Source organism: Hibiscus syriacus, unplaced genomic scaffold, assembly GCF_006381635.1.
Source record: "Hibiscus syriacus cultivar Baekdansim isolate YM2019G1 unplaced genomic scaffold, ASM638163v2 tig00113548_pilon, whole genome shotgun sequence".
NCBI lineage: Eukaryota > Viridiplantae > Streptophyta > Magnoliopsida > Malvales > Malvaceae > Hibiscus > Hibiscus syriacus.
The window spans coordinates 504,062-522,807 of NW_024063465.1; the positions used below are offsets into that span (position 1 = coordinate 504,062).

At 36.0% G+C, this 18,746-nt stretch overlaps 2 protein-coding genes across 2 annotated transcripts; one reads left to right on the top strand and one right to left on the bottom strand.

The window, feature by feature from the left end:
• Positions 1–3,996: 3,996 nt before the first annotated feature.
• Positions 3,997–7,536, bottom strand: LOC120186518 (acyl-coenzyme A oxidase 3, peroxisomal-like). Its single transcript, XM_039190417.1, has 12 exons — positions 6,992–7,536; positions 6,594–6,711; positions 6,397–6,504; positions 6,122–6,294; positions 5,926–6,025; positions 5,737–5,811; positions 5,468–5,598; positions 5,197–5,332; positions 4,849–5,115; positions 4,659–4,763; positions 4,469–4,570; positions 3,997–4,307 (listed from the first exon to the last, which is right to left on the bottom strand). Exons 1-12 carry the CDS (start codon positions 7,447–7,449, stop codon positions 4,068–4,070), a joined length of 2,013 nt encoding a protein of 670 aa, XP_039046348.1. The 5' UTR covers positions 7,450–7,536; the 3' UTR covers positions 3,997–4,067.
• Positions 7,537–13,942: 6,406 nt separating this feature from the next.
• LOC120186516 lies at positions 13,943–18,746 on the top strand. Its single transcript, XM_039190416.1, has 4 exons — positions 13,943–15,322; positions 16,186–16,757; positions 16,858–17,077; positions 17,391–18,746. The coding sequence occupies exons 1-4, from the start codon at positions 14,069–14,071 to the stop codon at positions 18,666–18,668; spliced, it is 3,324 nt and encodes a 1,107-aa protein (XP_039046347.1). The 5' UTR covers positions 13,943–14,068; the 3' UTR covers positions 18,669–18,746.

Below are 18,746 nucleotides of genomic sequence, written 5' to 3' on the forward strand. Positions count from 1 at the left end.
TTGTAAATCTAAAATAATTTAAGGATAAATTTGTAATTTAACCTTTGTAGAATTTTTATTATTCAATGACAGAAAAATTATACTTTTGAAAAAAAATAAAAATTTAAGGGCATTTTAATCTAAAACACCGGTAATGTTACAATACCTAAAGGAAGGGACCCGATAATATACCTCAAAAAATCCACTATTAGTAATAAAATATTACAGGGAATAACATTTCCGGCCAAAACCAAACGGGGAATGTAGATTCTATTCCCGGGAGAATTTCACATTCTCCCATCCAAACGCCCCTAAGGCGTATAATGATCTCGACGTACGTAGGGCATCTTGCAGAATAAGGTCATTTCGATTTTGTAAGGTCGAGAGTCGAGTTTCGAAATGGCTGGCCAAGTCATTCAGATTAGGAGAAACATTAAATGATGTTAACCTTCAATGAACCAGCAGGTAGAGTTGCCTCTGCCTTGTTAGATTACGGTATAGAGTGAGCTTGCCTGCACGAGGTGTTAAAAGCTCATGCACGGTGAGGATATGCGCAGTGGTGTTCATGTACGGTTAATCGTACAATTTACTATAAACGGTCGGTTAACTGTTATAAAAATTATAAGATTTTTTAACTATAACCTAACTACTAAAAAATAGTTAACTGTTATTAACAGTTCGGTTACAGATTAACCCATTAAAATTAATTTTCAAAAATTTTCATAATTCATACTACAAAAAAGTATAACATTTAACTCATTTTTACAACGGTGTAATTGACTAAAATAAAAAAGTGTAATACTTAACATATATGTATACCGGTATAAGTATGTACATTTCTCAATATCTTAATACCTAACAATAAACACATAATTATATTAGTATAGATATGTTTTTGTATTTTTAAAGAAATCAAAAATTAAAAACAATAAAAAATATATATTAAGTTATTTGTGTATAAATTTTATTATTATTATATATATATAAATTAGAAATTATAGAAAATTATATTAAGTTATTTGTGTAAAATTAAAAATATAATTATAAATTTAATTTATTAACGATTAATCTTTGGTTAACCGTTTATCAAAATTTGTAACCGTAACCTTAACCGTTAACTATAATTTTTAGTGGTTCATTTAACTGAAACTGTTTAATATTAACAGTTCGATTAATTAATATATTAAATGTAACTATTATACCGGTTAACGGTTACAATTAAAGGTTGTTTTACAGCTGGCAATCTGTTAGGAGGGTGTGAGGTATTTTCATGCTGAATGAGAGCAAATAACAGGAATACCACTATACCTATACGTAGATGATAACGTTACACCTCAAAAGTTGGGTATAGAACTAAAAGAGGTAATAAGCAAATGAAATAAATAATTGCACCCACATATTTTTATAGATACAACTATATTATTACATACACCCACCGTAATTATTACAGGAATATAAATAGAAATTTGAAAATTTTCCATCGAATATTTAATTACACAAATGAAATTTTTAATTTTAATTATAAAATGTTGTTTTGTTGAGTTTATGATTACTAAAAATTATAAAGTAATATTCTGATTTAATACAATATTTTGTTTAGTCTCCGGCTATTAAAAGTTAGAAAATAGTCATCTGACTATTCATATATTCTAAGTTCATCATTTTTCATTAAAATTTTGACTGTAATTTGAGTTGGACATTAACCTCCTAACTATGATATGATAAGATATGATATCAAAATCTCAAACGACTACCTTATCATAGCCACTATATTAAAGTTTAGCTTATATGACCGTTAATTTTTAATAGAAAATGACGAGTTTAGAACATATGCACAATCATATGACTATTTTATAAATTTTAATAATCAAGAGACTCAATAATGCAATGTTCTATAATTATAGGACTAAACTTTTAATAGTCAGAAAACTAAACAAAATAATACGCCATGATCGAAAATCATTTGCGTACTCTTATCTTATTTAATTTTATTAAATATCCAAATTAAATAAATTTAAAAAGTTAATTAAAAATAAACATGAATATTTAAATTCAAATCTATCATCTATAAAAAAAATAAATACAAATGATGAGTATCTAAATTTCACTTCATAATTTATAAAAATAAACAGGTGTCCAAACTATATTGTTTTTCTCAAGTCTCTAAACTTGTTTTTAATCGTTTAAGTGTCTAACATTACAAACGATACCACTTTAGGTGCCTTGATCGTAACAACAGTTATAATTTTTTCATTAAGTGAAACGTGTCGCATGTATACAATTTTAAAAATTTTATTTCTTAAAAAAAATTAAAAAAAAAAACCTTTCCAACCCGCGTCTCCCTCCCCTGCTTTTACATGGCCAAATGGCAAAAGACCAATAGACAAACGATTGACTGTCACAGTCGGCTAAACGAATGATTACCACGATCAATCAAAGAGTGTTGAATCTATTTTGATATAATAAATTTAAGGGCAAAATATTTTTGGACTTGATTGAATTTATTTATAGTTTTCAAAATAATTCAAAGTCCATAAAAATTGAATTTGAATACAAAATTGATTTTATAGGTAAGTAGTATCGATATTACATGAACAATACTGATATTGTTCTTGCATCATCGATACAAAATGTAAGAGAAGTATCGGTACTCCCAAGACAATATCGACAGTACCGATACTGCCTTGTATTTTCAAATGTGTTCAAATTCCAATAGCATATTTAGATATTGATATTCAAAAGAGTATCAATATTACTTTATATAGTAATATTGATTCTCACTGTCCAACGATCACAAACATCTACTTTATTTAGAGAGAGTATTGATACTCTTGAAGAGAGTATTAATACTATCTGATCTGGGCAGTTTTTTTTACAATTTTTTTTATCTCAACGGCTCCAAACTTCAACGGCTAGAAACTGTCACAAACATATTCTAACATATAAAATCAAGTTCAAGACACTTGAAGAATATTACAAAACACTTGAAGAATATTACAAAACACCTATCCTAATATTGATCATCAAGAAAAAAGTTTTTCACTCTTTTATTTCTTTTTCTTTTATAAATAGTGTGTTTTAGTGAGTTTAAATTGTAAACACTTTCCTTTGAGATGTTTATTGTTTACATTTTTCTTATCATTGTGTAAAAGGGGAGTGATTCTATCTCAGCCATTTAAAATATAGGGAAATTGTAAATGTTACTTTTGAGCCTTGAAAAAGTAAGAACAAAATAGTGAATTTGTTAGAAATCCTTAGTGTGGAACTAAGGTAGTAGATGTAGACTAGGTTGAGAAGTCGAACCACTCTAAATCGTTGTGTGTATTTCCTATTCTTTCTCTTCATAATCCCTAAAATTTTTATTTGACTAATTCACCCATTCTTGGCATATTTTCGGTTAATCGATCGAGCTTCATAAATCTCAACAAAGAGATTTAAGGGATTGAATATTTGAGATTTTAGAGATTTGGAATCAAAGTGTAGGGATTTAGGAATTTTAGATTTTGAGATAATAGCGAGAGTTATGATCGGTCAGTGGGTGGTCAACGTCGAAAGGATGGTCGCTCATCGATGGATGGGTGACTGGAAATGACCGTCAATTGAAATAGAAGGGACTAAAATAAGAAATTTTAAGAATTTGAAATTATTTTTCAGATTTTAATTTTTTAAAGATTTTTTTAAATATTAATTTTATGTTTTTTTAAATAAAATTTAAAAAATATAAATATAATTTGTATCACTTAATGAGATCTTTTACTGATCGTTACGCTTAAAATACTTAAAGTGATAGCGTTTGAAATATTAAATATCTGGATGAATTGAGAAAACATTTAAACATCTATATGAGAAAAGTGACATAATTTTAACACTTATTTTTTAATCAATCCTAATACAAAATCACATCGTTCTTAATACGCTGTATGTAATCATTTTTATTAAATAAAAAGAGACTGTAATTTCAAAGTAAATGTTGAGATTTAAGTTTATACCTGAGATAATATATTTAATCACTCGATCAACCAACAGATGTTAAACATCGGTGAAATTCATCATCGTTCTAACGATGAAATGCATAAGTTTACTGGAGCTTATACCGAAGACCAGGAGTTTGCCTCGATCCAGTTAAAAGCTATAGGGCTTAGAAAAGCGTCGGGGATGCCGAAGGAAGTGATCAAAGCAAGCGCATGTGGTCGAAGTTCGCTGCAGATTTCGGTTATTTCTTGCCTCACACTCGCACCATTTTCGACCGATAGGTACCCATATCGAACATACGAAACATCTTCAAGACAAATCAAGGCGTATAACGATCTCAACGTACCTAGTACATCCTGCAGAACAAGAAAATGAAGATGACAACGAGACTCTAGTAGGATTCAGCCTGCTCATTTCGAGCTCAAGCCATTTAGTTTTTGGTTTAGTATGGTCGGGTTGGGTTTCGAAATGGCTGGTCAAGTCATTCAGATTAGGAGAAACATTAAATGATGTTAACCTTCAATGAACCAGCAGGTAGATTTGCTTCTGCCTCGATAAATGTTTGAAACATTGCTCGATCCGAGAAAGCTCTGCTCAAATCCTCTGCTAGCTGATAACACTGGTGTTCCAAAGTGATGGTGGTGAGAATTAAATTAAAAGGACATAGAAAAAGGATACAATTCAGATGAACAAGTGTTCTTCCTAACCATGAGGAAGGCCTGCTGGGTACTTTCTCCTTCAGATTTACATTTCGAGACATCCGCAACGAGACGATTCAAAAGATCTCTCTCCCTTAAGCACAATGCATCCATCTGACATAGGGCATTAATTAGAGACACCCATAAATATTAATACAGTATTTTACAAACAGAAGAACCGATGATACTAGTATAATACCTGGAACTGACTGCATCGGAGGGTAGAGCTAGTAAGCTGTGATGGGATGACGGGGCAGGGTTTATTCATGTGTTCTAAGCCAAGACCCTTGAAAGCCTTGTTTCTTTTCTGAGCTGCCATGTATTCAGAAAAAAGAGCCTTGCTGACCTGCTGCATTAGAATATTGTTGTCGCCCTCGAAAGTCGATTGCACATCGTATTCGCCTTTCAAATGACCGACACGATTCTCGGTCTTCAATCCTTGTCCTCCACAGGCTTCACGGCATTCCTAAACCATTCAACAATTGAACCTATGTAATGACACTTACAGTTAAAACACCGACTGAATTCGGTATAATTGGTTGCTCACCTGAAGTATTTGCATGTTATTCCAAGTAAACGTTGCTTTGAATGAACTCGAAACTATATGAATGGTTTTGTTTGAATCAGGCGTCCTCTTCACATACAGCATTTTCAAGTAATTTGCTGCGAAACTCATAGCATAGCTGCAGAGCATATAAATGGAGAAATTATCAAAACCAACTGTTCTAGATCCATGCAAAGGATGGCATGGTGAGTCAAGCTAGAAGCATCATAGTCGGGAGTGCGAATCACACGCGATAAATTGTAGATGCACTTACGTCTTTGCAACCAGCGGGATGAGTCGTCCTTGATGACTCGGGTAATCGAGCAATAAGACCTCGGGTTCATTCGGTTTGAGAGAAAAAGCGCGCCTCGTTAGTGCATACCTAATGGCAATTGCTAAAGCAACCTACAAGGGAGTGCAATGACATTATTTTATCAATGACCTTTCCATTTGGTATTAGTTGCAGGGCATTCCGCACAGTGTGCAATGCTAGTTTGCCAATAAAAAGTTACAAGAAGCATTGAGAAAAAAAAAACGAAATACCTTTGATTGGTAAACTGAAGTACATGCTATATTAACACGACCTACTGTCAGAGGGGCCATGAAAGCAGCAAATCTCTGAATTAAAGTAACAGACAGAGCCACCAGAACAATATTAGCACCGAAAAAGGACCTTTTGTCGTACGATACTCGACTTTAAAAGCGGATAACAGTCATCTCGATTAGGAATACCTGATCAGGGTTTTCGATCGAACTTAGGTATTTTCCATCAGGTGAAACATCAGCAACAGAATTCAACAAGTTCTCTCTAGGCACTCTAACATTGTCAAACCTGAAATCACAGAGGTAAACCTTTCAGATTCAAACTTTTGAAGGAAACAAGAATGTTATAAGAATTCATGGTAAAAGGGTCTAGGTTTTGAATTACCAGATTCGACCGTTATCGACACCATTTAAACCGATTTTGTGACCACAGTCAGCAATACGAATGTTTGGACATATGTTACCATCAGCATCCCGGATTTGGACTATAAATGCATGAACCCCTTGATTGCTTCCATTGACATATAGCTGTGAAAACAAAACTGTATGCGTCGCATGCTAGAAAGGCAAACCAACATCAAAGAAACAGAAATACACCATGTCAGCATATACACGAAACAGTTTAACGAAATTTTCTTGTACGCAATAGACGATGCATACATTGGCTGCCCCACCAATCCAATACTTCTGAGCTGATTCACAAGGAGTATTAATGACAAACTCCCCCGTGTTCGAATCGTACGTCGTTATGGTTTCAACACCGCGAACCTAAAAAAAGTAATGACAGAATCAATCATGAACGAGAAAAGTAGATGACTGCATAACATCACAAAAAGACATGACCCATAACCACATACATTACTTCCATGCCCCAATTCCGTCATTGCGAAGCAACCCTTGATCAAGTAATTTTCACTATCCCTAAGCCACTTCTCATGATGGTGTTTTGTACCCAGAAATTTGATGGCGCCTCCCCTGCATATTTACAACAATCAAAGGAAGCCTATAATTCTTCATAATTACATTTGTTCGCTTGCAGTTTACTGCCCAGAATCTTAATACGTTTATTATCGGCATTAAATCTGAATCCAAATATTCTCCAAATCTGTAAAAACTAAATCAAATATCTGCAAATATCTAAATTAGCACTATCAAGTCATCCCTGTGTCTACCTCAATTTCAATCCAAACACATACAAGAACGGTGAACAATCATAATAATTTATACAGTTCAAAGAAAGCGAATAGAAGAATACCACAAGAAGAAATGAACACCGAGCTTAGTGAAGAGTGAATGATCGTAGACGCTCGAAACCTCGAATCCAGCGAATTTCCTCATCTCGATCTCTTCTCCTTCCTCGGTCAACCACCCTTTGAACACCCCTCTCTCGAGAAAATACTCGATTCTTTTCCACGTCATCTCCCTCTGCTGCTCCATCGAATGGTTATAATCCGGCGACACGAACACCTTCCCTCCCCTCACTCTCGGGTTGAACAACTTGCTTTGTCTCATCAACCCGAACAGCCAATCCCGTTCCTCCACGTCGTGCCCGTCTATAAGCTTCCTCATCTCCTTGACGTCGAATGCATGGTTTTCAGAAAGTTCCGGTGGAGAGTAACTTAAACAAGCGTTGGAAGAAAGGGGCGACGGCGGCGGGGACGATCGGAGGAGATGGTTTGTTAGAATCTGAGTTCTTTGGAAAGCTCGATCCATTGTGGAATTCGGATTTTTATTATTTTTCTTAATTTTGCAAAGAAAATTCAAGAAGAAAGATGAGGAGAGAGATGCTTTGATCCTTTGAGAGGTGTAAAAATGGAAGTTTATTTTATTTTATTTATTTTTTTGTTCACTTAAGAGCGCTGACTTATAAAACTTGTTTTGGTCAAATTCGTCTAGTAATCCTTGTAGTATATATAAATTGTTAATTTAGTTATTATATCAGTCAAATTTATTTTCTATACATTTTAAATCTTTACAAAAAGTATTTACAAATATAATACAATTATATGGATTTTATAAAATCTATTTTAACTTGACATCTAATACAATAATTTTGATATAAATATACTATATACATAAATATGACGTGTGGAAATATATAAATAATGGGTATATTACACATTTTTGTTTTAGTACCTAAACTTTTATTTTTTTTAAAACCATGCTTAAAGTTTAATTTTTATTTCATTTTAGTATATCGATCAAAATTAACATGAATTTTTAAAAATTTGAAAGTTTAGGTACTAAAATGGATTAAAACTGGTAGTTTACTTACTAAATACATAATTTACCCATAAAGAATAACATCAAATAATTAAGGGCAAAGTACACAAAATGTCCTCCAACTATAGGGTATTGGTTTATTAAGTTTCGTGACTATTAAAAGTTATAAAATAGTCATCCGACTAGAGAGTGTTATTTTATTGAGTCCATTGATTATTAAAAGTTATAAAATGGTCAAAAGACTATTCATTATGTTCTAATATCGTCCATTTTTTGTTAAAAATTTGATCGTATTATGAATTGAACGTTAATATGTTGATGGTGATATTATAAAATCTTATCTCAGGATTTCAAATGACTATCATATTTCAATAATCATGTTAACATTTAACTTAGATAATCACCAATTTTTAACATAAAATACCAAATTTATTATATAATAAATAGTCGAGTGACCATGTTATAACCTTTAATAGTTGAGAGACTTAACAAAACAACATTCTATAGTTATTGGATTAGTTTATAATTTTTAATAATTAGAGGACTTAATAAAGTCGTATCTTATAGTTAAGGGACCATTTGTGTCCTTTACCCTCTAATTAAATGGATGGAATTGAGGATGGCGGCGGGAATGAGTTGATTAATGGTTACGCAAAAGATAAGGCTGAGTGCAGTTTGTTTTTTGCGCTTTCCAAAGTTTCTTGTCTGTATATATTGGGATACTTTAATATTCAAAGTTAAGACATCAATTGTTAATCTTTTAATAAAAAAATACAAAAAAAACCATGGTGTATTATTGTATAAAAAATAAATATACATTGATATTTGAGTTAGATAATATTTTAAAAATTAACATAATATTAAAAAAATATTTTTAACACTCAATAGAATTATCATTTTGACTTATATTCAATATTTTATTTTAAAGTAAAATGACTCTTGATTATATAGAAAAATCATTTATTGATTAATAATTAATGATTATAGTTGACGTAAGATTGTTATGTCATAATTTTCGTCGTGTGACATGTATTATATTATCAATATTTTAAAAAATATTAGATGAATTTAACTCATAATGTCATCATGATTTTGGTCTAATAAATTCATAGGTATGATACATTTGGGTCTAAATAAACGGTGTTTTTCCTGAAATATCATCGGTGACTGATATATTTACTGATCTAATATCGGTCATATTATATTTCTAGATCTAACACCCGTAGTAATAAAGCGCGCCTCTTGACCCGCGCTATACGCTGATTTGACGCCACGTGGGGTATAGCGCCCCCCCTGCACCACACTATTTGCTGACTAGGTTACACATGGGGTATAACGTGCCCCCTGAACCGCGCTATACATGTGTATCTAGACAATTATATTTAGCGCAGACTCTGATCCGCGCTATATCATTATTACATATACCGCAGTGCAGGTATCGCGCCTTGTATGACTATGTATACCCTTCTCCCCCGGTTATGTTCCTCACATCTCTCCTCTCAACTTATAAATTAATACAATAATTCCGTCAACGAGTAAATAATTTTGGCAATCTTCTCATATTTAGTTTAGAAGTTCGTGCGATTTTTCGTTATAAGGTAATTTTGTTATAATTTTTTTATTATACTTATTATTTAATCTGTGTCATTTGAAAAAATATTATACTAATTATTTTCAATTATATTATTTAAATTATTTACGTTGATGTGTAAAAATTTATTGTGTTATATTTTTGTTCATATATAATTTATTTAATCAGGTTTGTTTCAGTTATTTTTTTTGCAGATATAATATTGTCGCACTTTTAAACTCAAAGAATGGCGCGACTTTCAGCTATTGTTTATTATGATGGTGAAATTCGAGAAGATGAAACCGGCTTTGTTTTCGTATCAAATAAGCGTGTTAAAATATCATTCAAGAGAAACATAACTTTTGAGGAGCTGATAACGAAGATTTCGAGGAAGATTCATGTTGGAAGTAGTAGAAGAATGTCGTCGTTGCAGTACAAATTTCCAACGTCATTGTTGCCATTAACTTATACAGTGTTCGAACTTTCGAACAATGATGATGTTGAAATGATGGTTGAAGCTCAAAGTAATTATTCAGACGCCGCTATTGAGATGTATGCACATTTTGTTCAAGTACGTGCTGATCGGGGTCAATCATTAAGCTCTCACTATGGGCTAGCTGAACAAGTTGATCAAATTGACATCCCGACTACAGTAATGTGTAATGATTTTTAATGCCATAATGGGGAGACATTCATCCGTAACTCCTTACGATATGTACCGAGGTAGATCCACGAACAATCCGTATGGAAATACCGCGTAAAGTTCAAGGGGAAGACATTCATCTGCAAATTTCTTTGACCATATGGAGATGCCATCGACGCAACCATATGTGCAGTTTCTATTTGACACGATGGCTTCAAGCTCCAGGGGGAGGCATTCGACTGCGAGCTTTTTCGATCTCAATGTCGATATATCTTCCAGTTCAAGGGGAAGGCGTGCAAGTAGTATGTTCTTCGACCTAAATGTGGAGAGCATGGAGGAATCATCATCTCCACCAGAAGAACCGCTTCGTGAGCCTGGTGCGGATGGTGCTGAGACTGAACTATTCATTCACCCAGAATCACCGCAATTCAACTCCGATGATGATGAAGTTCCAGGAAATGTGGCACAAACTGACCCTCCTGCACACATGTATGAAGCTGATTATGGTGCAATGTACGGGTCAGAATTTACGGATATGCCTCATCTCGATTAATATGGATATTACTCATTAATAAATAATGGTGAGTTATCTTTAGACATGTAGTTTTCAAGCAAAGAAAAAGCGATGATGACTATAAAAAATTACAATATCCGTAGTTTTGTTCAGTCCAGAGTAAACCGATCGACGACCGAAAAATATGTATGCTATTGTGCCTGACGTGAAAACGGATGCAAATGGATAGTTCGCGTATCAAAAATAAAGAGGAAAACAACATATGGGAACTAACAGTATACAACGGTCCTCACACATGTTGTGCTGGAGGGGTCAACCAAGATCATCCCAACTTGGACTCTGAAGTGATATGCCAAGCCATCATGCACATGGTAAAAGCAAGCTCTCATATAGCTGTTGGAGTGTTGATTTCAGCTATACAATCGTAGTATGGGTACACTGTCTCCTATAAAAAAGCTTGGTTGGCAAAACAAAATGTTATTGCCAAACTTCATGGCGAATGAGATGCATCTTACAACGAACTTACAAGCTGGTTTAGGCTGGTGCGGAGATTGAATCCTGGGACAATTGTGGACTTCGAAACCTCCTATGCATACCATAATGATCGAGTTTTCCGCGATCGATGCCAATTCTACCGGGTTTTTTGGACTTACCCACAGTGTATTAATGTTGTCAAATACTGCAAGCCTGTGGTCCAGATCGACGGGACTTTCTTGTATGGAAAATATAAGCAAGTTTTACTATTAGCAGTTATCCAAGATAGAAAACGCAACATTCTTCCAGTTACTTTTGCTCTTGTCGAAGGAGAAAATACATATTCTTGGGCTTTTTTCCTCCGAAATTTACGTGCACATGTTATCACGGGGGGAAAACTTTGTGTCATTTATGACCGCGGAGCTGGGATCAAAGCAGCAATGGAGTATTTGGGTCCAATGTGGAAACCACCCTTTGTCCAACATAGGTATTGTCTCCGACACATTGTTGCGAACTACCATGGAAGATACAAGAAGAATGATGAGCGTCAATTACTTGTGCGTGTGGGTAAGTGATACTGATGTAGTTTGTTTTCTTTCGATCCTTTTGATCAGGTTAGTAAGTTATACATTTTTTGATCAGTTTACGAACTTCTTCCTCGAACGTTTGAATCAATGCTTCAAGATTTGCGGGCGAAGAACGAGGAAGGATACAATTACATTAGCCTCGTGGATATCGATATGAACACATGACGACTAACTTGGCTGAGGCAATCAATTCAACCTTAAAGGGTGCACGTCACTTACCTGTCGAGCCCCAACTGAATGATCCGGCGAGACGAAAGTCGCTAAGATGTCGCAACCACATGCAGTAAACTAGGTTGTGCAATTTGTCTGGCCTCAATAACGCTCCTATCAACTGCAATATGCATGCCCGTGCATACATCTTAACCTCATCCTCAGAGGCGTCTGCGCTCAACTCCTGAAAATTGGCATATAACCAATTTAACGGTATCCTACCTCCGATAAAACTTTCCGGGACACGTCCTAGATTTTCCCGGCACAAAGTAGTCCAAGAACCGGAAGCTATCCCTGATATCACATCTCCATCCACCGGAAGCCCTAGGTGCATAGAAACATCCTCAAGCGTGATCGTGCACTCTCCGCACGGAAGATGGAATGTGTGGGTCTCCGACCTCCACCGCTCTACTAAGGCAGAAATAAGGTCTGGTTCTATCTTACAGTGACCCTGATATCTACCTATGTAACCAAATACAACCTCTACTAAATACGGCAAGACACGGCTAGGTATCACTAACTTAAGATTCATAATAAAAGGATCTAATATACGGTCATTCTCCTAAAAATAAATAATTACAAAAATTAATTCGTAATCTAATAATCATGCATTAAATAAATCAACAAATTATTACTAATAATTTAAATTAAATTAAAACGTTAAAATGTTACCGTATCAGCAAAGTGTCGAGATATATGATTTCCATCTAAGCGAAGTAGACCGCCTTCCATTATATATCTACAAAAAATTTATATTAGTAAAATATTAAATAAAGTAAAATACTTAAATAAATTAAATACATAATATTAAAAATATTATAAAATATACCTTAAACGAGAGAGAATTTGAGAGAATTCGATAGAATTTGGTGTGATGAAAGTGATTGAGGATGAGGTATTTATAAGGAAGGGTGGGGTGTGAACGACCGAGTAATTAAAGCTACAGCGCGCCTCCTGGACCGCGCTATACCCCACGTGTCAGATAAATAGGTATAGCGCGGAACAGGGGGCGCGTTATAGCCACGTGTAACCCAGTCAGCGTATAGCGCGGTACAGGGGGCGCGCTATACCCCACGTGGCTCCAAATCAACATATAGCGCGGGTCAGGGGCGCGCTTTACTGCTACGGGTGTTAGATCGGGAAATATAATCTGACCGGTGTTAGATAGGTAAATATACCGATCACCAGTGATATTTCGAAAAAAACGTCTAAATAAACTTGTTTTACCGTATCGACCCGAATTGATTTGCTTTTTTACTAAAAAATAATCCTAACAACAAAATGTTCAATGTTGGCCATTTTTTCTTCAAATATGATTGATCTAGCAATTTTTTTAACAAAGCGAAGATAATGAGGTATGCTTTCATGGGTTATTTTCGAGCTGGCATCACGTTGGAAGGTGCAAATCATAAAACACGTATTCGCAAGATTTCGTATGAACTAAAAAATAATAATTAATACAATAAAATTTGGTTAAATAATTAAATATAAAATAAATCGAATATAATAAAAATAATTTTAATTTCTAAAAATTATAACAAAATCTACTTAGTTTATTAAAAGAAAGAATGTGAATAATTTTAGTGTGGTTTGATATTTGTATTTAGGGATATTTATATGAGAGAGGAGGGTTGAATAGACGAGATTTAAGACTCGGGTAATAATTGAGTATGTAATAATTCAAAGTGAATAATAGAAGATGCATCTTATGATACACGTCTTCCTGTAAATGTCAGATTTCTTCGTGAAGGCATGCGACATAACTGCACCTTCCAATATGACGTCAACTAAAATAGAATCCCGTAAAAACAAGCTTTATAATATGTCTTTACATTGTGGCACAAATTCAAATAAAATATTGTGATTGTATATTTTATGATTTGCACTTTATCAGAAAAGATGTTAATTCGATAATATTTGAAGGAGTTGCTAGGGTGATTTTTTTTTGTTGGTAAAAACGCCTGAAATCCTCCCTGGTCTGATTTGCCAATCTTTTCTTTCATCGCCTTCACTTACCCGTCTCCTTTACTTCCCACAGTGTGCCCTTAAAACTCACGCAGCCCACTCTTAATACCGTGTTCCTGCACGATCCGGCGAAAATTCGGTCGAAAATGTTGCCGCAGGAGCTCCAATCCCGCTCCTTCCGTCCCTACATCTCGTCGTCGATCAGCGCCCCTTCTTTCTCTTCCTTCACCAACAACCCTTCCTCCGAAGATCCCGACCCAAACCCTGATTCTAACCACAGTTCGAAATCCAGCTACCCTTCCTTCCCCACCTCTTCTTCCTCCCGATCCCTGAAGCACTCCCGCTTTTCCCCTTCCTCTTTCGCCCATAACGCCCGCTTCGCCATCGCCCTCGTCCCATGCACCGCTTTCCTCCTCGACCTCGGCGGCACTCCCGTCGTTGCGACGCTGACGCTGGGGCTAATGATCTCGTACATCATCGATTCGCTCAATTTCAAATCCGGCGCTTTCTTTGGCGTTTGGTTCTCTCTCATCGCTGCTCAGATCGCTTTCTTCTTCAGCTCTTCGCTTTACTATACATTGAACTCGGTTCCCCTATCCATCCTCGCGGCGTTTCTTTGCGCCGAGACGAATTTCCTCATCGGGACCTGGGCTTCGCTTCAGTTCAAGTGGATTCAAATTGAAAACCCATCGATTGTTTTGGCTTTGGAGCGGCTTCTCTTTGCTTGCGTTCCTTTTGCCGCTTCTACGATCTTTACCTGGGCTACCGTCTCTGCTGTTGGTATGAACAATGCTTCTTACTATCTGATGGCTTTCAATTGCGTTTTCTATTGGGTTTTCGCGATTCCTATGGTTTCTTCTTTTAAAACCAAACAAGAAGTGAAGTACCACGGTGGAGAAGTTCCTGATGATAATTTGATTCTTGGTCCACTCGAGAGCTGTCTCCATACTTTGAATTTATTGTTTTTTCCTCTCCTTTTCCATATCGCTTCACATTACTCTGTGATGTTCTCATCTGCTGCTTCCATCAGTGATTTGCTGCTTCTATTCTTTATTCCTTTCTTGTTCCAATTATATGCTTCAACAAGAGGGGCATTGTGGTGGGTCACGAAAAATCCCCTCCAGCTGCGTAGCATACAGTTGGTCAACGGTGCAATTGCATTGATTGTTGTTGTGGTTTGCCTTGAGATTAGAGTTGTGTTTCGATCCTTTGGGAGGTACATTCAGGTGCCGCCGCCACTAAATTATCTTCTTGTCACCACTACCATGCTTGGAGGAGCTGCTGGAGCTGGTTTTTATGCACTGGGAATGGTATCCGATGCATTTAGCTCATTGGCCTTCACTTGTTTGGCTGTTGTTGTCAGTGCTGCTGGTGCAATTGTGGTTGGATTTCCAATACGGGTATGTTTGTTCTTTTGTTGCCTTATTTGAAATGAACCAACTTAGTAACTGTTCTTATGCAAAACACGATACAGGGTAATTATTTTGTTTTATTCTTCACTTGTTTTGCCCACTGGTCATGTTTCACTGTGTGTTGTCTCCTAAAGTGTATTTAGACGAGCATGGCAAGTAGAAAAATAGCATTTGAATACGGTATGCTGTCTGTGCACTTCCTTGTGGAAGTTGGAATTTAGAAACTCTACAACTTTACTTTGCATGAGAAGATAATATATTTCTTTAGTGATTTACACATTCTACTAGATTTTCTGAGGCTGCAGTGACACTTTGAAATTAGTAGCTTGGATTTGGCTCTATAATGGTTACTTCTTGAATCTTGGTTCTTGTTCCAGTAATTGTGAGGCAAAATAGATGATATCGAAGATGAAGTTGGCTTCTGTTTTGTTAATGTTGCAAAGTGAATCTCCAAATTTTAGTTAGTTTTATAGGGTTTAAGGATGTTTGACAAATGCCTAGGACGATCTATCTTCTTGTTACGTTGTTGTCTTATCCTAATTAGAATTGAACTAGTCATTTGCAAGGTAATGGATACCAGACTTTTCTATGCTTTGTGATATTCCCATTTATTCTTCTTTCACAAAATTTTGTATTTGACTTTACATATTAATAAAACTATGCTTTTCAAAATAAAAATGTGCCTCACGTGTTGCATGTTGTGCTTGTTACAAACATTTGAATCTCTTTGATAATTGCTATTCTTAGCTTGTTCTGTCATATAATGAATCTTAGCGAATGATAAGGCAGAAAAGGAAAGGAACTCTTATTTTAATGTTTAGAAGTTTTAGTGGTATTTACTTGTTTTGCAGTTTGTTCCGTTACCTTCAGTTGCTGGCTTTTACTTAGCTCGTTTCTTTACAAAGAAGAGCCTCCCGTCATATTTTGCCTTCTTTGTGCTTGGGAGCTTGATGGTCATGTGGTTTGTGATGCATAATTTCTGGGACTTAAATATATGGTTGGCAGGCATGTCCCTGAAATCCTTTTGTAAGCTTATTGTTGTGGATGTTGTTTTAGCCATTGCTATTCCAGGTTTAGCACTTCTTCCATCAAAATTTCATTTTCTGACTGAAGTCAGTTTGATCAGCCACACATTGCTACTATGCCATATTGAGAATCGGTTTTTCAGTTACTCAAGCATATACTATTATGGATTGGATGATGATGTAATGTATCCAAGCTACATGGTTATTCTAACAACAATGATTGGATTTGCACTTGTGCGACGACTATCTGTGGATCATCGAATTGGACCCAAAGCAGTTTGGATTTTGACTTGCCTTTATTCCTCGAAGCTGTCTATGTTGTTTCTTACATCAAAATCTGTTGTGTGGGTGTCAGCTATCCTTTTATTGGCTATTTCGCCTCCATTGCTTCTTTACAGGTAAGCACCTTATCTCTCACCCTCTCTCTAATTCTTATATTGAAATTTTGTATTCCCCCCCCCCTCTTTTTTCTTTTTGTTCACTTTATAAACTTTGAAGGGATAAGTCGAAAACAGCATCGAAGATGAAAGCCTGGCAAGGCTATGCACATGCTGCTGTGGTTGCATTATCAGTATGGTTTTGCCGTGAAACAATTTTTGAAGCATTACAATGGTGGCATGGTAGACCTCCATCTGATGGTCTACTTCTAGGCTTTTGTATCCTTTTGACAGGATTGGCCTGTGTACCCATAGTTGCTCTGCATTTCTCTCATGTCATGGTATGGATGCATTCTGTTTTTGCCCACATATCTTTTATGTTAAAAGGAATCTAGTTTTGTCTGATTAGAAAAGGAGTTTAATGTTCATTATTGCTTCTAATACCTTAGGAAAAGAAATTAAACTATCTGATATTTAGCTTTATCTTATTGAGTTGGATACCATAGATGATATACTGCTTCATGATTCTTGAACATGAATAAGAAATGATGGCAGTTTTATGCTTCAATTGTCTTAAAAAAATGTATGACAAGGTATTTTGTTTCTTTATAGAAATTGTAGTGCATTGATTATATTCCATTCTTGTTTATGCAGTCTGCAAAGAGATGCATTCTATTGGTGGTGGCAACAGGTCTCCTCTTTATCCTAATGCAACCACCAATTCCATTATCATGGACTTACCGATCTGAGATAATAAGAGCTGCACGCCATTCTGCTGATGATATTTCCATATATGGCTTTATGGCGTCAAAACCAACTTGGCCTTCGTGGCTACTTATATTGGCAATTCTTCTAACTTTAGCTGCTGCGACATCCGTCATACCCATTAAATACATTGTGGAGTTGAGAGCATTTTATGCCATTGCGATGGGTATTGCTCTCGGTGTTTACATATCTGCTGAGTTTTTCCTTCAGGCTGCTGTCCTTCATGCCCTCATCATTGTAACAATGGTTTGTGCATCTGTTTTTGTGGTCTTCACCCATTTTCCATCTGCTTCCAGCACGAAGCTTCTACCATGGGTGTTTGCCCTCCTCGTTGCTCTATTTCCTGTGACTTACCTATTGGAAGGTCAAGTGAGAATTAAAAGCTTCCTTGCAGAAAAGGAATTTGGTGGTACCGGAGAGGAAGAGAGGAATCTTACAACTCTACTGGCTGTTGAGGGGGCCAGGACATCTCTTCTCGGTCTGTATGCAGCAATCTTTATGCTCATAGCTTTGGAAATAAAATTTGAACTTGCCTCACTTATACGGGAAAAGTTTCTCGATAGGGGTCCAGTTAGACATAAACCGTCTGGTCAAAGCAACTCAGGGGGTTTCCCTCCACGAATGAGGTTCATGCAACAACGCAGTGCCTCTTCCATGTCATCCTTCACGATTAAACGGATGGCTGCCGAAGGGGCATGGATGCCCGCTGTTGGTAATGTTGCTACCGTGATGTGCTTTGCTATATGCCTGATCCTAAACGTTAATCTCACCGGTGGCTCAAATCAGGCAATATTCTTCCTGGCTCCAATACTACTGCTGCTCAATCAGGACTCTGATTTCGTTGCCGGATTCGGGGACAAACAGAGGTATTTCCCCGTTACAGTCGCCATATCAGTATATTTGGTCATAACCTCATTATACAGCATATGGGAAGATGTCTGGAATGGAAACGCCGGGTGGGGCATGGAAATCGGGGGTCCCGGTTGGTTCTTCGCGGTCAAGAATCTAGCCCTCCTGATCCTTACATTCCCAAGCCACATCCTATTCAACCGATTCGTCTGGACGTACTCAAAGACAACAGATTCTACGCCTCTGCTAACATTGCCCCTCAATCTGCCGTCGATCGTGATATCGGATCTGGTTAAGATTAGGGTTTGGGATTGTTAGGCATTATTTATTCCGTGGCCCAGTATATAATATCTAGACAGCAATACATCTCCGGATTGAAATATATTTAGACGAAAG